At 39.8% G+C, this 23,207-nt stretch overlaps 1 protein-coding gene across 1 annotated transcript in view; it reads right to left on the bottom strand.

Annotated features, from left to right (window-relative positions):
* The window catches only part of LOC126262950 (mitochondrial potassium channel ATP-binding subunit-like), a 119,842-nt gene that overhangs the window by 74,510 nt on the left and 22,125 nt on the right, over window positions 1-23,207 (bottom strand). The window contains exons 2-3 of the mRNA XM_049959891.1: window positions 19,538-19,859; window positions 11,905-12,063 (exon numbers count right to left, since the gene is read on the bottom strand). Coding sequence (XP_049815848.1) covers window positions 11,905-12,063; window positions 19,538-19,859 — 481 coding nt within the window. The remainder of the gene's footprint in view (window positions 1-11,904; window positions 12,064-19,537; window positions 19,860-23,207) is intronic.

Genomic DNA, 23,207 nt, shown 5'->3' with positions numbered 1-23,207 from the left:
TATAAGACAACCTCAATATACATTCAGCAGCAATAGTTTAATATGCAAATATAAGATGGTCTTTTATTTTACGAATGACAAATTTGGGAAAAAAATCTCACCTTACAATTGGATAACTATTGTAAGTTTCTATGTAGCTGTGTTTGTATGTATTTCCATTTCTAATATTATTCTATGTATGTATGTATGTATGTGTGTATGTAGTTTTTTAGCTATGTTTGTATTATGTGTTACCTCAGTCATCACTGTTGTCATTTAGTGCTGTGTATCTATATGGCCTCCCTCTTGTGTATTTTTCTTATAATACTCTTGAAACAGTATCTGCACTTCTGTTTAGGTCTGCAGATTGGTCTGGGTTCTTGAGGGAGTTGGGTATGTTGTCATATATCATCACTTTTTGTTTGGCCTACGTATGCACGAGGCAGTGCAGTATTACATTTTTAGGGGAAGCAGTTTCCCTACATGTGCATTCTTCGTTTGCATGGGTGTTCATCCAACATAAGCATGTTAGATATGGATTATATCTGGTTATGGAATTTATCATTCCATGCTCCAGCCCCTTTTGCATGTGCCCTTTGCCATGTATTCACCTGTAATCTTTTAATGTGGTAAATATCAGTGATATCTTCTTCTGTGATTGCTCTTATTCTGAGCCTTAAGCCCATCTTCATCCAATACATTGCAGTATAGTACCTATAAAGATGCACAAGACTACACAAAGGGCTTCCAGAGATGTAATTCTAAAGGTATCTGATAGCCACAGGAGAATAACCAAACGCCTGCACCTCGCAGATGGAGTTTGTGTGTCCATGTGCTTAGCATAAACACATAACGGATTCAAATATTGCACAGTGCTACATTCCCACACATGTCAGTGGAAGTCTGCAATGTTTATTTTTTGGCAGATTTTGAAGCAGTTTTGCAGCTTTGCCTGCTATGCTTTGTATGTGGCAGTTCAGGAGAATCCTTCATCAACTGAAATTCCCACATATCCTGTTGTCAGTTTTCAAGTTTTACCAGTGGGTTTCCCTTTAAGTAAATAGAATGTGAAGAATATTGTTCATGGCTATCATCGGTTTACTATATGCACACCAGTTGTGCATGTGTTGTAGTATATCAACAGCTTGATCCTCCATTTGTGCTTGGAAGTTTGCTGACACTACCACCAGCAAGTTGTTGGCAGCATACACTGCAATTCTGTTACCACAGTCAAGGCTCTCCACAAGAAGGAATGGAGGTTCTACTGCTAGATACCAGAAGATTGCCCCACAGATCGATCCTTGTGGGCATCTCTTACTGAGTTTTTCGATCGCTTTCCGGTTCCCTGCTCAACACTCAGCAACCCTGTTCCTATAGTATTCCCACAGGCTGTGCAGCTTGCTAAGATGTACAAACATTGCAGGTCACCAGAGCGTGTCATATGCACCTGTGATATCTATCATTATCACTATTACGATCTGTGTTTTCTACAATGTGGAGGGCTTGGTTTATTGTGTCATCAACTGATTTGTTTTTCCAAAATCTATACTGATACGGGCTAAATCTCTCTGCATGACTGTAGTCTGTCATACAGTATGCGTTTGTGGACCTTAGCAAGCATGTTCAGCACACAAATTGACCAGTACAATTTTTGATTATTTGTGGTCTTTGTCCGTGGCTTTCTTGGGAATTACAGTTTTTGCTATTTTCCATGCTATGGGTATTCTTCCCAGCCATAGGACCTCATTTAGGGTCATGGTTAGAAAGGAGATAATGAGTGGTGCAATGTGTTGTAGAACTTCCTCTTTTATGCCACTGGATCCAGGAGCTATTCTTCTTTTTAGTCCTGTTATTGTTCAGGCAACATCCTCTCATGTAAAAAGTCAAGTGATAGATTCAGTTCTGCAGGCAAGTTGTAGTTTCTGTTTGTAGGGTGTTGTGTATCGGTGCATCTGTGTTATCATCATCATCATCATCATCATCATCATGTAGGAGTTTTTGCAGGAAGTATTTTGCAGTGCCTCTCCACTTGGACGTTCACAAGCCACCATCTTGGTGCAGCGTTGACAACATCATTGAGGTTTCTATTTTTTCCATTAAAATTTTGTAAGGTAATCCCCATTAGTTTCCAGACTGAGATTTTTCACTCTGCAGTGGAATGTGCACCCATATGAAACTTCCTGGCAGATTAAAACTGTGTGCCGCACCGTGACTCGAACTTGGGACCTTTGCCTTTCGCAGGCAAGTGCTCTACCATCTGAACTACCCAAGCACGACTCACGCCCCGTCCTCACAGCTTTACTTCCGCCAATACCTTGTCTTCTACTTTCCAAACTTCACAGAAGCTCTCCTGCAAACCTTGCTGAACTAGTACTCCTGTAAGAAAGGATATTGCGGAGACATGGCTTAGCCACAGCCTGGGGGATGTTTCCTGAATGAGATTTTCACTCCTCAGTGGAGTGTGCACTGATATGAAACTTCCTGGCAGATTAAAACAGTTTTAATCTGCCAGGAAGTTTCAGTTCCCATTAGTAATACAAAAGGTGTTTAAAAAGTGTCCTATTCCTACAAGAGGTATATAATATTGGTCAAAACAAGCACAAAAGTTCTTACAATGATATGTTTGGAAACAAATACCTGTTGAGATATGGGCCAGTCTGACATCTCATCACCATCTGTCTGTTGCATACAATTGCGCATTATAGGCAGCGCTGCACGTGGTTCAGCCCTTCTTCACAGTGAGTCACACACACAGGAGTGATTCAGTATCCATGGGCATGAATTGTTAGTGACAGACTCATAGCACCATGTATGGATGATGGCCTGGTTGAGGTGTGGTAGCATACAAACATCGTGTTCATCCGAATCCATTGAATTTGGGAAAATTTAAAGGCATTGGCGTATACCTGTGACAATGTGCAGACATTACAGGTGCGTGTGACATGCAACCAAAATGGAGCCAAGTGTATCTGAAGGAGTGCGTGATTCACGGCGAAGAAGGGCTGAAGAATATGTGAGGATGTGTGATAACTACATGCAGCTCTGTTTATAGCGTCTTCTTCTACATAATGAACAGATGGGAATCACACGACAGATCAGCCCATATCTCAACAGGTATTGGTTTCTGGAAATATCATTATAGAAATATTTCTTCTAGTTTTGGTGAATACTACATTCAGTAGGAACAAGAGACTTCCCTTGAATATGTAGTTTGCTAAAAACATATCCACACAGACTGCTTTTCAGCTTCAGGATTCTAATATTAATATGAAATGCAGCTCTCGGAATTTTCACTGATTCACATTGCAAGATACAAGAGGTGAAATATATTCCGTTTTCTGCTCTTTTTGTCTTTCTTCTCTCTAGCCACAGTGGCTATCCCTGACAAACTGAGGAGGGAATGGAAAGCTTAATAAAAGATTTTGAAATTAATTTGGTGACTGTCAATTCCTTAACATCAGCTGTATTAGGTATAGGTCTACTACCCAACAGAATGTCAAATCAAACACCCTTCAGCCATCTAATTTCCAAACTGTTATTTTATTTGGCTACCAGTTTCGACGATGTACTGCACCATCTCCAGGCCCCCTGACCAATATGTAGGAAGATTCCAACCTTGGTTCCCGTCTAAATAGATTTCTTCTTGATACAGCAGTCACTTCAACCATCATCTGCGACAAAATAACAGTTTGGAAATTAGATGGCTCAAGGGTGTTTGATTTGAAATTCCCTACTAAACAGCCGAGACCTGCAACATTCTCAGAAAAGATGGACATATAGAGGCTACAACCCAATAGTGACATATGAGAATTTGTGCTGGCCTGTGACATATAGTGGACGACAATTATATAAGGATGTAGAAAGTGTGACTCGCAGAAGTTTGGTTCAGTGGTCCATGGTACACGCACAGATAGGTGAAGCGGTTAAGGCAACCACTCGCAGTAAGTGGGAAATCCAGGCTCGAGTCCCAGTCCAGTGCAGATTTCCAAATGTCATTCTTGGGTAGTAGATGTATACCAAATACAGCTGATTGCACAGAATTAGAAGTCAGCAAATTACTTTCAAAGTATTTTGCACAGCTGTGGATCGTCAACAATGTCTGTTCCTTCAAACACGGTTCTACGTAATAAAAGATTACATCTACTGGCATTTCATATAGTGGTTTTACTATGCCAGTGCACATTTTAAGACCACAGTAACATCAGAAATTCAGTTATTATGTATGGACCATAACTGAGGTGACAACATGCTAGAAATTATTTATTCTTTTACATATGATGCCACAATGAAGTAGCTGTCATACACTCAACATATACAGTTTTGAAAGAGCTTTGAAAAGTTTGTACGATGAACACAAGAGAGTTACTTCATATTACACAAAAGAAAGAAATTCACAGACACACGTTTCTAGCACATTGACATTGCAACATGGGTCCTTATTACTCAGCATGGTAAACTGGTAATCCTGCTGTAATGGGAACTAAGTTGGTGGCAAGAATAGGTACAGTACGTTTTGATTCAAAGTAACACGTGTTGTTACCTCGCAGTGCACACATTGATAGTGACCATGAGGTGATTGTATAAAATACCTTCATGAGAAGCTGTGATAACTTGCTGTTAATGTCATTATTTTTATTGACCATGTCATCCTGTTTTATAGATGATCATTTCAGGCACTGCTGACAACTGGCTTTCAACAGAATACAGGAAGCACCCTGATGACATTATTTAACAGTGGCCAAAACACTCATCTATAAAACAACATGAAAACAAAGTCACATACCCAAAAACATTTTATTGAAAACATAATGTAGTTATCCTTTTATCTCAATTGCCAAGTCACTCAGTGCCCAAAGTGGCCAGTACAATAAAGCAGTGTCACTACTTCTGAGCAATCCACGACTGCCAATTTGTCCAGTGTGATGGCTTACCTGATGTTTTAAAGATAGAATTGCAGGCCAGTGCTCCCTTTCAAAAAGAAGAAGAAGAAGAAGAAGAAGAAGAAGATGATGATGATGATGATGATGATTGGAGCTTATGGGCACTCAATGGGGAGGTTTCCAGTGTCATTACACTTATTAAAACAAATGAATGTGGCTAACACACTGAAAATTGCTCCATACTCATGTACTCAAAAATAAGCATACTATCATTCCATCTTACAAGCCCTAAACCAATGGAGAAGAGTAGCTATACATAAGATTAAAATAAAAGTAAAATGACAAATGAGCAAAACAAAGGGCACAGGCAAATGTGATTGACAAATCAATTACAAATATATGAATGAGCCAGTCACCCTGTTAACAAATTAAAATCATCACCCTAAAATCTTGGGGAAAATGTTGGACAATTCACAAAACCTTAAAACTTGAACTGCATGCGTTTGAACATTACTTAAAAGAGAGGGCACATCCATTGGCAAATCTACTGTGGGTCACTGGACAGAAAATAAAATGCAGTCCAATAAAATGTACTGCAGTTATCTGTATGCCCCAAGCACCACAAATTTGAGGGTCTTCTTGCGGGAGCAAGAAGCCATGCATCACAGCGCTGTGGCCTATGTGAAGATGGGAAAGGATGACTTCGTCCCATCGACGAGGCTGGCAGGAGGTATATCACAGCCGCATTGTGGGCTTTACTAGACAGAGCTTATTGTCCGTCACTTCCAGCCACTCATCCTCCCACCGACACAAGACTCTGGATCTCAACGGCAAGGTTATGGCATGCAGGGGGATGGCACATTGAAATACATGAGGATCACAACACCCTCCTTAGCTGCTAGATCCATCCCTTCATTCCCCACAAGTCACATGTACCCTGGTACCCGGCAAAAAAAACACCTCCTTCCCCACAGTTGTAATAGCTGGAGGAGGGCATCCTGGATATTCTGTACTATTTTATCTGCTGGGTACAAATGTTTCAGAGAGTGAAGGGCAGTCAGAGAATCAGAACGGACAAGAAATTTAGCACTGGAAGAACGTCTCATCTGCCCTATGGCCCACAATATCCCATATAATTCTACATTGGAGACAGTAAATTCTTGAGGCAGTTGGACCCTGAGGACACAATCCGGCAGAGTAACCAACTGAGGCCCCCTGTTTAGACCCATCTACATAGTTGTTGTGCTCATATAAAATGTCATTAACAACTGAAGCAGGGGTGCAATCTCTCCTGTATTGCACCAATTCTAAAATTATCATGAGTCAAAGCACTAACCAGGAATGCTGACAATTAAAAGCCTGGCGTTGCAGTCGTACATACTCCAAACCAAGTGACTCCAGCACACATCGCACACAGATCCCAAATGGCATTGTGGATTGTGGATGGGTGGAGAAAAGGCATTTCAGAGGTGGACAAGCAACAGTAGTGTATGTGGATGAAGTGGATGAAGACAAGCTGCAAGAAACTTACATGCCTAACATACCATGAGGAGCTGCCACTGAATGGTGAGTGGCAGTTCACCATTCTCAGCACACAGACTGGATATGGGATTGGTCTGTAGATGTGATACTGTTTGTGGATGTGGCAAAAAGAGGAACACTTAAAATACCGCCCTGAGGGACACTGTTCTGCTCAAAACAATCTAACAGCATGTCTTCAACACATGTCCTAAAAGACCACTGAGACGGGAAGACCATATGAAGAATGGGAGGTGGCCATGAAAGCCCCACTGATGCAGTTGTGTGAGAATACTGTGTCTCCAAGTAATATCTTACGCCTTACTGATATTGAAGAATATGCTGACACAGTGATATTTACGTAGGAAAGCCTGCTGAATAGCAGGGTCAGGTTGTCAACAGTGGACCAAAGTTCCCGGAATCCACCTTGATAGTGGCTAAGGAGTTGCCTGGTCTCTAGCAACCAGACCAGATGACTGTTAACCATTTGCTACAGGGTCTTTCCAAAACGCTCGTTAAGGCGATACTCCGATAACTGCTGGGAGATGTGCCGTCCTTTCCTGGTTTGAGGAGAGGTACCAAAAGTGCCTCTATCCACGAGTTGAGAAATTGACTGCCATATAAGATTAGAACATTTGAGGAGTATTTCCTTTGACACAGGTGGCAAATGTGGAAGCACGCAGTACCGGATTTGATCATGACCAGGTTCAGTATAACAAGTCTCAGAGTGCCGATTCCAGCTCCCACATGGAGAAAGGGCAATTGTAAGACTCAGAATCATGGTACCTTAAGTCCTCTTGCCCCTATCTACAGTCGCACAGTAATGGTGAAATGGTGGATCTTGGCTGGCACTGGCTGTAGTTTTCGCAAAATGCTCTGCCGGAATCTGAATGACATGTACAGATGTTGCTTGTAGACACCCCTATTTCAGCACTGCTGCTATTGCTAAATGACTGTGTTTACCGGAAATCCTCTGGATCACTTCCCATACGTTCATAGAACAAGTGGAATGACTGATAGAGTCCCGGAGCACTTGCCATGATCTTTTCTTGCTCTCCTTAATTAAGTGTCAAGCCTTTGCTCTTGTGACTCTGAAGGCTATGAAGTTGTCTGCTGTCATGTGGCATTTAAACTATCTAAGAGCTGCACATCTGTCCCGGATTGCTGAACGGCACTCATCTGACCACCAAGGTGCAGATCGCTCCATCCAGAACATGAATGTGGAGTGGGAAATGGTCGTAGAATGAAGGTTGCCAGTGACCTCCCATTGAACAGAGTCTGCGAGGGCTGGAGAGCAGAAAGAAAGGTCGATGGCTGTGAATGACCTACTAGCAGTACAGAAATGAGTGTGAACACCCACATTGGGGATGCACAGCTTATGAGACATCATGAGGCTCTCCAAAACCCGACCCCATGGGCAAGTAGAGGTCACGTCCCACAAGACACAGTGGGTATTGTAGTCTCCCAGTAGGAAAAATGATCATGGGAGTTGCTACACAAGATCCTCCGACAGACATGATCTACAACAGCTACTGGTTGCAGGTACGTAGCCAGGGGAAGAGATGAGGAGTAACAGTGGCAGTGGCAGCACTGGGTGGAGGGCAAGACTTGACCTTGAGAGGGCACGAAGTTCTACGATGTAAGCAACTACAGCCTTTTCTGAAGTTCTAGGGAGAGGGAAAGCTCCAAAGGAACTGCAGCAGCAAAGGTGCACTGATAAATACAAGAGCTAGTGCTGTCCTAGCAACCTCTGTTCGTGTGGTGGCATCGGTTTTCTGGACTGGCTGTTTGAAAATGGAAGAAAAGGAGGCAGTGAATGTGGGCAGCTGTACGGACACTGGTATAAGCATGTATATTCAAATGTAAACAGGCAAAATACAGTGCTGCAATCGGCAACGCCTATATAGGACAATGTGTGTCTGGTGCAGTTGTTAGATTGGTTACTGGTGCTACAATGGCAGGTTATCAAGATTTAAGTGAGTTTGAACGTGGTGTTCTAGTCGGCACACGAGTGATGGGACACAGCATCTCCGAGGTAGCGATGAAGTGGGGATTTTCCCAAATGACCACTTAACGAGTGTACCGCGAATATCAGGAATCCGGTAAAACATCAAATCTCCGACATCACTGCGGCAGGAAAAATATCCTGCAGATCAAAGTAATTTATTCCTGTCCTTGTAGCCAACTACTGAATATGAAAACCTGGACAGCAATGTTTAATGAAAAACTGAGACAAAAGTATGCATTACATACTTTATGACCAGTATCAATGTTTTCATAAGTGACAGCTCCAACACTGCTTCTAATTAGTAACTATCAGCTCTTTGTGGTCTTGTGTTTTTGTTATTTATACTGGAAACACAAGACAAGTAGTGTGTACGTAGTTCAATAAAATCCAGATATATATGAAACATTTCAAAACTCTTCAAAAGAAACCAGTTATGGAGAAAAAACTGATGAACAATTATGGTAAGTTTTAAATGGTCTATGAAAAAGTGTTTGGTCTAAAATAACAACCCAATCAATTTAATGTCCTTCAGAAGGAAAAAGTGACAAAATACTTTCCATCCTTGTAGGATTTTCTGACAGGTTCAATCGCCAGTTCTTTGTGAATTTTAGGCAATTAGACTTATCACCATGTTCAGATGCCTGCTGATTAAGTACGAGATTGTCGAGCAGGGTGACTTTCCTTATTATTATTGGTACCCAAAACTACATGTGGCAGGCACCAAAATTGTGATGTGGTGAGGGAGGGTAGAGAAGCACATTCACTGGTAATCTGACAGCTGCCTCACTGTCGTCATGTTCACACAACGCATCCCTGAGTATGACGAGTGCAATGTCCCCCATCTTGTCAGAACAGTGTGCACTATATCTGCCATGGTCCAATCAACTAACATTTTCATAGTTAAGTATACAGTTGAAGGAATAACAAGAGTGCTTGAGTACTTTCTGTTTTTCGTAGCCTGTGGCATGAGTTCAACCAGTACTCTGGCCACACCATTGTATCCAAAAACACAATGATCCTATGACAGTTTTCTTCCTTCTGTAACTGTGCACAGTGTATGAAGAAGTGACAAGAATGACATTAGCATAACCTTGTAAAGCAAACATATGGGTCTTGCCTCAATGGAAACCATTTGTTCTCCACAAAACTAGTTTAGTTTATTACTTGCCATCATTGGTGGGTTTTCTTTTATTCTATAATGTGTGAAATATGGAATTGTTACATAGTGGGACATGTTAAATTTTAAATGATGTTTTGATCTAGTTTTCTTGTTAACATTACATACAATAACTTCCACTTTTTATCTTTCCTACATTGTCTTTTTTGTGCATTTCTCCTACAGCATGGTATCTGCAGCATGAGTGCCTGTCGTTAATAATAATTGTGACTTTAAATTCCAATACTGAAAATAAGACTGTAATGGAAAAATTTGTTTAATCAACAAATCTCCATATTGCAGCCTTATTTTCACAGTTTGGGAATGTAAACATTATGTCATCATCATTATCATCACTAACAGTTTCCAGCCCCAGACTGGGTCTGTTTGGAACATTAGCCTTGCCATCTAGTCCTGCTCCCCCATCATCTTACCGAGTTCATTCTGGTCCAGTCCTCATGTCGTTTTTTCAACATACTCATCCACACCTTTCAGCCATCCATCCCTAAACATTAAGTCAAGTCAAATTAAATTTCATTCATAATAAGCACTCACACTGCAGATGGCATGCTGTAGGAGAAATGTATAACAAACTACTCAAGCAGTAGTGCGTAGGGCAGATAAAACTAGGAAGTATTTTATTTAATAAAAATTAACTCGAAAGGACATTTAGAAAATTAACTTGTTTCACCATATAAAAATGCTGTAATTCACAAGTTGAAGAATATTTTTTTTTAATTAAAAAACTACATTGGTAATGATTAGCCTTCACAGAAACTAGTTTAGGGAGAATGAAAGAAAAAAAGTATTTGCATCAAGGAAGGCCCACAAAACCTCTACTGTTTTTCTTCAGAGACAGACAGACAGACAGAGAAAACAATCAGAAGAAGAAGTAAGTGTGTAAAGATGGAATACAGAAAAAATAGAGTGGATTCTGTTCACATAAGCATTCACTTAATTCCCATTGATCCCACCAGGAAGAGCCTTCAGGGATGTGGAATGAGTCAAAGTATGTGAAAGACACAGAAGTCACAAACTTAAACTGTATACTGTATTAACAGCTGATTACCACTGCGCTGCTTAATACCATTCATGCTTATTACAGCTAAATTTTATCAAGTCAAGAAAGAAAGGTGCTTCCTCCTCCGTTTTATTATATAGCTGCTGTTTATCTGCTATCAGTAATTAGATTACAATAGTACTTTTCAAATGAAATATTTTATTGTATTTGTAAATACTGAGTTCTGTTTACAGTTCATTACAATGTGTCAGGCAGGTTTATAACAAACACTGCTACTTGCCATGTAATTATAGGAACCTTTCAATTCCTGATCATAGATATTCACATAATTTGTAAACAGAGTGGGTGATGAGGTGTATAATTTTAATTTTCTTTTGATTTGGTAGGGATTTCCAACTTCTTGCTTTATGAAGCAAGAAATAGGACCCAGTGGTTGGCACAGTGAAGATACAGCATGAAGTGGCATATGAATCCAGTGGTAGTACAGCATCAACTGAGTTATCAGAGAAGGATCCCATCACCCTTGCATACGACTACCAATGAGGACATAAACAGATGCTTTGGTCAGTTTATCATTTAGCTACTGAAGATGCCAAAAATTCTTTCAGATCCATTAGCACAAACTGAGTATGCAACTAAAGATGATTAAATTACCAATTTCTTAGAAATTCTTGGACTGCAAGTGACAATATATTCCACTAAATTGAACAATTGGTACAATACAGCTCTCCATTACTCCTCACCTGCCTCCAGAAGAAGCCGGGATTACCTAAAATCATTCATGCCCCTGAAATTGTGTTATTTGGGATTAACTGTTGAAAATATACCTTGTTTATTTCTCCGCAGGTAATACAACTAAAATTGTTGAAAGATATTTCCACTGCAAGACTCTCTCCTTAAGTTTTCTAATTATTGTTGATAGAAAAACAGTAACTGAGAAAGGAAACAAATTCAAAATGTCACAGACAAAAATGAAACTGTATGAAAGAGAAAAAATTGTGTGGCAGCACGACAGAAAACAACACAAAAGAGTTTGCACTGTTGTGCTACCACAAATTTAGACAGATACTGAGAAGAAGAGAGTTTAAAAGACAATGAGAAGGATGCATCATGCTTATTGACAATAATTATTCCCATTCACCATCTGTGATGGTTCAAGGAAAAGGGGCAATGACGGTGGTACACCACAGGTACCCTCATCCACACAACGTAAGAGGGCTTGCAGAGTATAGATGTAGCTACACAAAGTTCCTTCAAAAGGAAGAATGAAGTGGGAGAAAAAGAAACAAAGAAGTTGGCTAAACAGCAACATCCACTGAGAATGTTATTGACAATTGCTCACCTGCAATGAATACATGCCAAGAAGCCTTACAACAGGGGCTCTCATATCACTGCTGAACTGCCTTCCTTCCTTCCCCTGTATGAACGTTGCCATCACATTGATCACCCCACCCAGCAGCTGAGGGATTTGTATATTCAGCACAGCCACAACCAGAGCACTCTGCAAGAAGAAAGAACCAATTAAGTAGTGCATTCATGCGTCACTCGTAAAAGCAGGCACAGATTATTACAAAAACATAAAACCGCAATTATGATATTGGAAAGTTCTGGATGAAAGATGAGCATTGGAGCAAAGACAGCCACTCACTGTATAGTTGAGACGTTGAGCAGAAGACAGACACAATAACAAGATTAACCTCATGCCTATGTTTCAGACAACATACTTTGTTTTAAAAGACAATGCACCATTTATGTACTTTAGAGAAACTTGTATAATGGATGGAAGGGGGTCACGAATCCAAAGTGTATGGATTGTGAAGCAGTAGCAGCAGGCACCACTGAACTTGTGCTCTGTAGCATGCTCTGCAATTGGATGGCCCACTCTGCTCTTGTCCATGATTTGACAATGGCCAATCTTTACGGTGACCAGTTGGTTGGTAGTTATGTCCACAAAAAAGGCTGTGCAGAAGAGGCAGACAGTATACGACAGCTTCTTCCGCAAGTAGCCCTTTCTATGATGTGTTTGGATATGCTGGGGAGGGGACTGCAACAGGATGTGCTGCGTGGGTGCACAGGACAAGTGTTGCATCCGGATCTTTCACAGAGATATGACCGTTACAGTAAGGGATTGGGAGGTAGACATGGCATAAGGATGGACCAGGATATTGTTTTCACCAAATAGAAGGCAGTTTTGGGAGCAATAGGAAGGAGCTTTGTCATTTCAGACCACAAAGAAAGGCAGTCCGACCTGTGGCAGATAATGTGCTTACGCTGTTCCACTCCAGAGTTCAGTAGGTAATGAAGGTGAGGTGCTTGTTTGCTGCTGGTTTGTGTGGGTGGTTGGAGTGTTAGGAGCACGTATGGATATGCTACAGGAGAACTACCTGTTGACTAGATTCAAGGGGGTGCTGTCAGTCTGTGAAGGCATTAATAAGACCTTAAAGATATTGGGAAGACTATTGTTCATCACTTCAGATGGACCATTCCACTCAATGTCTCAACTATACAGTGAGTGTTTACCATTAAATTTCATGTTCTTTATATAAAATAATTTTTGGAATGTTTAGTTTCTGTGTGTTCCTGTCCTCTTGACATATACGTTGCCCAGCTTACAAGCAAAGAATAAACTAGATTAAAAGAGTTTACTGCACTAGATGCCATGAATAGGAAGGAACAAAATCAGTTGTCGGAGAATGGCAAATAACACACATTAGATCAATAAAAACAATAGTGAACTGAAAATGAACCTAGCTTGAAGATCATTTAAGTATAAACAGAGAGTGTGTGCACATAAGAAACAAATAGAAACTATTAAAAACTTTTTTACCAGAAATGAAATTTTTGAAAGCAGGGGGTGTGATCATGTTTTGGAACAACGTGCACATGGAAATTTTTTAAAAGCTACACAGTTCAAAGCTCACTAACAAAAATAAATACTAAAACAAGATTTGAGAGAAGTTAACTGCATAAGAATGGAAAGACTGGCATAAATTGAACTTGGGGAAGATCAGTTCAAGTTCTGGACAAATGTAGGAATATCCAAGGAATTACTGAACCTACAATTTACTGTATCTGGGTCAATAGACAAAAGAAAAGCAAACCTACATTTACTGCATTTGCAGGCTTAAAGAAAGCTTTTAACTATGTTGACCAGAATATGCTCCATGAAATTCTAAAGGTAGTAGCAATGAGAGACGGGGAATGAGAGGTCATCTACAACTTGTATAAAAAGTAGGCTGCAATTTTAAGAGTCAAGGGCAGAAGCAAAGGTTGTAGCACATTGCTGTTGCAGTCTTCAGTCCAAAGACTGGTTTCGTAGAGCTCTCCATGCTACACTATGCTGTGCAAGTCTCTTCATCTCCAAATAACTAATGCAACCAACATCCTTCTAAATCTCATAGTCTCCCTCTACAACTTTTAGCCCCCATATTTCCCTCCAATGTTATTTGGTGATCTCTTGATGTCTCAGAATGTGTCCCATCAAGCGATCTCTTTCAGTCAGGTTGTGCCACATATTTCTTTTCTCTCCAGGCCTATTCAGTGTCTCCTCATTAGTTATGTGATCTATCATCTAATCTTCAGCTTTCTTCTGAAGATTCCATTTCAAAAGCTTCTATTCTCTTCTTGTCTAAACTGTTTGTCATCCATGTTTCACTTTCCTACACGGCTAAACTCCACACAAATACTTTCAGAAGAGACTTCCTAACAACTAAATCTATATTCGATGTTAACAAATTTCTCTTCTTCATGAACGTTTTTCTCGCCACTACTAGTCTATATTTTATATCCTCTCTACTTCAGCCATCTTCCAATATTTTGCTGTCCAAATAACAAAACTCATATTCTTAATTCCCTTAGCATCTACATCTACATACATACTCCACAACCCACCATACGGTGCATGGCAGAGGGTACCCTATACCACAACTACTCATTTCCTTTCCTGTTCCATTAGCAGATAGAGCATGGGAATAACGACTGTCTATATGCCTCCATAAGAGCCCCAATTTCTCGTATCTTATCTTTGTGGTCCATACACAAAATGAATGTTGGTGGCAGTAGGAGTGTTCTGCAGTCAGCTACAAATTCCAGTTCTCTAAACTTTCTCAGCAGCATTCTTCAAAATAAATCCCTCCGGGCATTCCCACCTGAGCTTCCACTTCATATTGTTATGCCCAGATATTTAAATGGTGTGACTGGGTTAAACAGGGCACAACTAATGCTGTATCTGAACATTAAGCATTTGCTTTTCCTACGCATCTGCATTAATTTACATTTTTCCACATTAAGAGCCAGATACCATTCACAACACCAATTAAAACTTTTGTCTATGTCATCTTGTATCAACCTACAATCACTTATCCTCAACACCTTCCTGTACAGTACATTATCATCAATGAATAACTGCAGATTGCTGCCCACACTGTCACCTGATTAATTTGACTACATTCCATTGTCCTTGTTTTGCTTTTGTTGATGTCCATCTTATACCCTTCTTTCAAGATACTGTACATTCCATTCGGCTGTTCTTCCAAGGCCTTTGCTATCTCTGACTGAATTAAAATGTCACTGGCAGACCTCAATTTTTTTTACTTCTCCCTGGACTTTTAATTCCTACACCAAATTTTTCTTTGATTCCTTTAATGCTTGCTCAATGTAGAGACTGAATAACACTGGGGACATGTTTCAACTCTGTCTCACTTCCTTCTCAACCGCTGCCTCCCTTTCATGCTCATCGACTCTTACACCTGCTGTCTGGTTTCTATGCAAGTTGTAAATAGCCTTTCGCTACCTGCATTTTACCCCTGCTACCTTCAGAATTTCAAAGTGAGTATTCCACTCAACTTTGTCAAAATCGTTCTCTAAGTCTACAAATGCTATAAAATGATGGTTTGCCTTTCCTTAACCTATTTTCTAAGAGAAGTCATAGGGACAATATTGCCTTGTGTGTTCCTACATTTCTCTGGAATCCAAAGTGATCTTCCCCCCGATCGGCTTCTACCAGTTTTTCCATTCTTCTGTAAAGAATTTGTATTAGTATTTTGCAACCATTACTTATGAAACTGATGGTTTAGTAATTGTTTGCACCTATCAGCAACTGCTTTCTTTGGAATTGGTATTATTACATCAGTCTTGAAGTCCGAGGGTGTTTCACCAGCCTTGTACATCTTGCTCAACAGATGAAAGAGTTTTGTCATGGCTGGCTCTCCCAAGGTTGTAGCTTATCACCCATGTTTTCCAATCTTCACATTGAGCAGACAATAAAGGAAACCAAGGTGAAATAGGATTACAGTTCAGGGAGAATAAATAAAAACTTGAGGTGTTTGATAACTGATAACTTTCTAATTCTCTCTCTCTCTCTCTCTCTCTCTCTCTCTCTCTCTCTCTCTCTCTCTCTCGTGCACGCACGCAAATGCACACACGCACACGCCCAGGCACATGCCCACGCACACACAAAATATAAAAAAATGTAACAAAGCTAGCAACTCTCCTACAAAAGAACAAAACAGGTACTGACAATATGGTAAATCCTAGCTCTCATATGAGCTTAGCAGAGTCCCATACATGAGAAAGGGCTGTGTTGAGACAGAGTTAGCTATATGTTCCACAAATCATTTGAATGATTCTTTTGTCAGAATGATTTGTAATGCATCAGTTTACACGTATACATGATTAAGTTTATTAATATTAACACTTTTTTTTAAGTTCTTCTTATGCCACTACACTTAAAAACTCATCCCATCCCCCCTCCCCAAAACAGGCTACCAACTTTTAAACAAAGTTTGTCCATGTACAAGGAGCTTCCAGGAGAACTGATTTTAGATTATATTTGCTGCCTTGCTTTGCTACCTATCAGACATTTTATGGTATTGGGCAAACGATCAAAAATTTTGTTGCTGCATACTAAACTCCCTTCTGAGCTATTGGCAGCTTTGATAATTGATGATAAACGTGATTTTTTCCTCTAATGTTGTAGATATGGGTATCACTATTTTTCTCAAATTGTGATGGATTATTTCATTTGGGCAAGATGGTCTTCATTTCAGAGTATAATAGAAGGTAGTAAAAGCCCTGGTAGATGATATGATAATGCTGTGGCAGTCCAGCATACAGTAGGTAATGAAGGGGAGGGTGCTCATTTGTTGCTGGTTGGTGGGTGTGGTTGGAGAATAAGAAAACGCATGAGTATATGGTGGAGCAGAACTATTTGTGGATAGGTATTGTGATGGTGCAGTTAAAATGTCCAACTCCTTGAAGTGGTGTCTACATGACAACTGCCAGTGAACAGCACACATCATTCTTACTGCTCACTTTTGTGCAATCAATACTTTCTTGCTAAGTGATAAGTTAGCTCAGAAAATTATTCCATAAAAAGTTACTGAGCGGAAATATGCTAAATATGCCAAAGGTTGATTTGTTTGTTTCCAAGACTAGCAATTATATGAAGACCAAAAGAAGCTGAACTCAATTTAATGATTATAAAGAATCCACCTTGATTGCAAACAGAAATCGGATGTTGACCTAAGTTTCGGCACGGACAACCATGCTTTCTCCGGAACATACTAAAACTAGAAACTGCCTAAAGAGGCATGCTCCAACACTGGGTGTTCTGTATTAATGTTGGACCATGCCTCTTTAGGCAGTTTGTAATTTTAGTGCGTTCTGAAGAAGGTGTGGTTATCCACGCTGAAACCTAGGTCAACATCTGGTTTTTATTTGCAATTGAGGCGGATTCTTTATAATCATTAAATTATTTGCTGATGCGCTGCAACGTTAAATGTTCTGAACTTAATTGTTAGTGAAGCTCAGTAACACGCTTCTTCCAGTTTGGGTTTTCATCAATATGCGCACCTAAAAATTTGGAGCATTCTGCGATATTTAGTCCTGAACCTGTGTTATAGCTTAGAAGATAGGTTGAAGCATGGCAAACCTTTGTTTATAGCATTAGTAAGTTTTTAACTGAACTACACTCTTTGAAATGTTGAATGTAGCGGGGAAAAAAACACAGGGAACATATCTCTGCTTGCAATGTGTACAGAAAACAGACTGCAATCAGAAGAGTCGAAGGTCAAAGAGAGCAGTGGTTGAGAAGACGGTGAGGCAGGGTTGTACCTTGTCCCTCAGTTATGCAGTTTGTACCTTGAGCAAACAATACAGGAAACCAAGGAGAGATTTGTAAGGGAATTAAAGTTCAGGGAGAAAAAAAAGCATTGAGGGTTACTGATGACATTGTAAGTCTTCCAGAGAAAGCAAAGGACTTGGAAGAGCAGTTGAATGGACTGGATAGTGTCTTGAAAAGAGATTATAAGATGGGGGGAAAAAAAAAGGGGGGGGGGTTAATGGAATGTAGTCAAATTAAATCAGGTAACACTGATGGAATTACATTAGGAAATGACACAGAGAGCATTAGACGAGTTTTGCTATTTGGGCAGCATAGTAACTACTGAAGACCAAAGTAGAAAGGATAAAAATGCAAACCGACGATAGCAAGAAAAGCATTTCTGAAAAATGGGAATTTAAACGTCTAATACCTGTTTAAATGTTAGGAAGTCTATTATGAAGGTAAATGTCTGGAGTGTAGCCTTGTACAGAAGTGAAATCTAGGTGATAAAAAGTTCAGACAAGAAGAGAACAGAAGCCTTTCGAATGTGGTGCTACAGAAGAATGCTGCAGATTATATGGGCAGATTGAATAATGGATGAGGTGTTACTGAATCAAACTGGGAAGAAAATAAACTTATGGCAGAATCTGACTAAAAGAAGCAAATGTGACACCAGAAATTTATCCATGGGCTGCAAGACTAATTTTGCCATTTTTCATATAAATGAGTTGGTTAGTTTTGAGGTGTGTCATGCCACAAGAGCTAAATTTTATAGGGCTAAATGAGATGTTTAGCAGATAGGGCTAAATGAGATGTTTAGCAGAATCACAAGGAATTGCTTCTACAAATGCATGAGAATTCTGGAGAGAGAGAGAGAGAGAGAGAGAGAGAGAGAGAGAGAGAGAGAGAGAGAGAGAGAACTGTATCCCACTTGTTGCAGTGTGAACACCTATGAAAAGAAGGGACTGGTTGACAGGACACACCCAAAGGCAGTGAGGGATAGTCAATATGGCAATATGGTCGGAGGGGAGGAGGAGACTCAGGCAGTAATACAGTAGGTAGATTCAAATGGAAGGTTGCAGTGGTGATTTGGAGATGAAGAGGCTTGCATAGGACGGACTAGAGTGAGGGCTGCATCAAATCAGTCTTTCGACTGGAGGTCACAGCAACAACTTAACCTCTTGAAGATAACCACAATTACGAGACACAATACTTGCTTAAAATATTACATGCACCTCATTACCAATGAATAGAAGCTGCCATCTCTGTGTCAAATTCAATCAAATGAATCTTTCAGGTATTCCACTTCCCAACAGCATGTGTATCTTAATGAGGAACAAGATTTTCCACTTCTATTAACCCGTACCCCTAGTACTCTGCACTGGACTAGAGGAGCACAAAGCCACACATATACATATGCAGCTCTGAGAATACCATAAGACTAAAAATGCTTTACCTTGTAAAGATGACATTCCTCAACCTAACATAACATTTATCTTTGTTGAAAACTATTACCTACAGAAAGTTTGATTAAAGTGTGATGTAACAGAAATTTATGTCTCCTACAGTTTTGTTTGATATGCAGTAGTAATAGTAGTAGGAGTAGTAGTAGTAGTAGTAGTAGTATACATCACATTTTTATTGTGATTAATCAGAAACAAAAGATGTTAAAACTATGTGATTTAGTACAATAAAAATGTGAAATCAAGGTAGAATCCACATAAATAACTCTTAAGATTTGCCAAAAGGTCAAACAACACACTGACAAGTATAATCTAATAAAGTAATTAATTTTGGAGCCAATGCAGTATGCTGAAATTTAGGGAGAAATATCCTGAATGAACCTTTAGGTATGATGAGGAGTTACACACACCGCCACAGCTGCCAAGAGGTACCAAACGTGTGGCCACAGCATCCCCAAGAACTTCTTCCAGTCGAAACTGGGCTCGGGAATTTGGCTGTCTACTCCAACAAGCCTGGTGCCTTCATTGCTAGCTTGACATAGAACTTTCAAATTGCCTGCCCAGTGCCTTATTCCAAGAGCAGTTATAAAACCGAGGCTCAGTTTCAGTGACACTTTAGGGGTTGATTGATGACTAAATGCTTTCTGCTGCATATGCCCTTGCTTCTGTAGTACAGGTTTCTTGAAAAGTGATTTCTGCATCTGAAGACCATATCTAGGAGTGGTGATGTTCCTGAAGCAAAAAAACAGACTTGCAATTACATGCCAGGTAAACACTGCAATATTTCTAAATTGAAACTGGTTTAGAAAACCTAATAATTTTGAGTTACTAGTGCTAGTAACTAAAAATTAGGTGGTTTTATAAACCAGTTCCAATTCATATAATTTAAAACTGTCCTTCCCTTATCAACAATTTATAATAAATATAAGCATGGATTATGTACAGGAATAGTAGCTCAATATATAAAGGAAGTGCCACCAGTAGAAGGAAAAAGGAAACAACAGTCTAATTATATAAAGGTCACTCATAGTGAAGCAGAAGGTGGAAAACAGTAGTTTGTGTTGGTGTGAAAGACAAGCCAATAAACAGATTTAATTACAATTAAATTACACACACACACATATACTATTCCAGCTTTTGGATTTTTTTCCCCTTTTTATTTTTTCTTCAAAGGGTGTAAAGAGGGACAGATTAGGGGAAGGTGCAGGTATCTCTGACCTCAGGATTCAGGATGTTGCAATGACAAGGGGAGAAGAGATAAAGGGAAAGGCATCAGAGAGTAAGACGTCAATTACAGTACACTTGTGAGCACTGTGCCAGCTTCAGTCAACCCTTTTGTGGTACTAAAGTAATACACACAGATCTGAGTTCTGGGACATCTGTCTTCCATATCTGTTTACTGCTACCATGTAGCTAGGTGCTTCTGAAACTTGGAGAAATATACTAAGCACCATGGGAGGGATATATAGAAGGCTGTGAGTGTTTGCTTCACGGAAATCAGATCAAGTCATCATCTTCACCATTCCCAGGAATGTCTGAACTAACTAATAGTGTTTACTTATACATAATAAACACTGTTCTGAAACATCACTACACATCTGTCATTCTGCTGCTTTGTACATAGTCTGTATGTAGTGGGACATACATGCATCAGAAAACTTGGAACAATGTAGAAAATACTGGTTTGAGATATGTCACATCCATCTTCAAATGTTCTGTTGAAAACTCATGTTTTTTACTGTCAGAAGAATAAATGTGTTTTGGTACTAATTTGTTACACTTCTTTCCATATTTGCCATCCTGATACAATCATTCTAAAATTACAACTATAACTCTGAAAATCTTTGGTTCACATGAAAACATGGATCTAGTAAGGTTTGTAGGACATGTGTGTCCCACTTCACTGACTTTCAAGATTGATCACCTTAAATTTTTTTTTATAGTGAAACTGAAACATTTATCAGAAACGAAGACAGTTTATGATCTTTTATTTTTCAAATACATGCAAAACAAATTTTAACCATGAAAGGGTTAAAATAGGAAGAACAACAAATAATGAAATTTTGCATATAAATTACAGTGGGAAGAATGCAGGATTGAATATGCAGGTGATTTGGTACTACACAGAGTCCAAAATCTAGTACACAGAGCTGTCAACTCTGGCAGGAAAAATAGCACTAACCTGGCTAGGCACTGGGTCAAACTAACTTGGGTAGCAGATATGGGGATGTCATTCCAGGGTGCTTAAACTTGATGCCACATTTCATCAAACGGTGGCTGGCGAGTTGTGGCACACGTTTTTGTCAGCGACATGTGATAGATGTTCCAATGGGTGCAAAATCTGGAGAATGTTTTGACCTGTGCAACAGTCTGGCAGCCTCTGTATCTAAGTATGTCAGGACAGAACAGGCAACACATGGCCTCACATTATCTCATTGAAATATAACATCACAGGGACTAAGGCACAGCCTCTGGCCTTAGAAGTCAAACGTAACAACTGCTGTCCAAATTACTGGCTATCCAAACCAGAGGCGGTTGTGTCATGTACCCAATTGGCATCCCATATCATTACACCTGGCGCTCGATATGCGTGATAATGAGGAATGCTATTTGGCAATATTCACTCTCCTTGCATCCTTCTCGTAAGGATATGTCCACTGTGACACAGAACTGGGAATTGACTGATAACACTACTCTGTGCCACTACTTTGTCCTCTGCTGTGACTGGGTGCACCATTCTCAGCACACCCTCTCTGTTTCTATGCCAAGAGAAGTCACAACAATGGTTGCTATGCTGACAGTCTGTAATGATGCAGATGCTACTGTGTGTATACTGTTCTTACTGCAAATGAGAACAACACTCGAGGTACATTATATAGCTGTACACTCCTGCACAATGAATGAATAATGTCTCCTCTCAGCCGCTAGTCACACGAGGCTGCTGAGATCCCACATAGCATTAAATAGCATTAAGTGTGATCCTTCTGACTTCATTCATTCTATTTTCACATGGCAGTCTTATGATCCTAAAAAAAACCCTATGAGCAATACTGCAATAAAATGCTGTCATCATGGGCCACAATCCTGCCACTGTTAAATTCCATCACATACTGGGGGATGTTCCTCTTTACATGAGGCGTAAAATAGACTTCTCATAAAAGACCAACATTCAAATACAATAGCTGACAGAGAAACCAGGTTTGTAAGATTGCTTTAGACAGTGTGACCCAAAAGTTCATTAACATTTGAAAATTAAATAGTTCTCCACGTACATCAATACTCTGCAAATCACCATGAGGTGCATGCACAGGGTGCAACGCATTTTACCAGTTACTGGGGTTTCTTCCCAGTCCATTCACATATGAGAAGAATGATTGACTGACTGCCTCTGTGTGTGCTGTAACTGTTCTAATCTTATCCTCATGATCCCTATGTGAGTGATACGTAGGGGATTATAGTATACTCCTGGAGTAATCACTTAAAGACAGTTCTTGAAACTTTGTTAATAGACTTTCTCGGGATAGTTTACGTCTATCTTCAAGGGTCTCCCAGTTCAGTTCTTCAGTACCTCTGTGATATTCTCCCACAGATTAAACAAACCTGTGACCATTCGTGCTGCCCATCTCTGAATAAGTTCAATATCCTCTGTTAGTCCTGTTTGGAAGGGGTCCCACACACTTGAGCAATATTCTCGGATGGATAGCACAAGTGATTTTTAAGAAATCTCCTTTGTAGACTGATTGCACTTCCCCAGTATTCTACCAATAAACTGGAGGCCACTACCTGCTTTACCAATGAATGAGCCTATGTGATCATTCCATTTCACATCCCTACAGTGTTCCACCCAGGTAGTTGTAGGAGTTGGCCAATTCCAACAGTGATTTACTGATATTATAGTCATATATTACTATTTTTTTCATTTTGTGAGGTGCACAATTTCACGTTTCTGAGCATTTAAAGCAAGCTGCCAATCTTTTCACCACTTTGCAATCTTATCAAGATTGAATATTTATGCATCTTCTTTCAGATAATACTTCATTGTAGATAACTACATTCTGAGGTGGTTGTTAATATCGTCTG

The sequence above is a fragment of the Schistocerca nitens genome, chromosome 6 (assembly GCF_023898315.1).
Source record: "Schistocerca nitens isolate TAMUIC-IGC-003100 chromosome 6, iqSchNite1.1, whole genome shotgun sequence".
Taxonomy (NCBI): domain Eukaryota; kingdom Metazoa; phylum Arthropoda; class Insecta; order Orthoptera; family Acrididae; genus Schistocerca; species Schistocerca nitens.
Note: the sequence above shows the minus strand (reverse complement) of the source record. Positions and strands in the feature narration are given on the sequence as shown.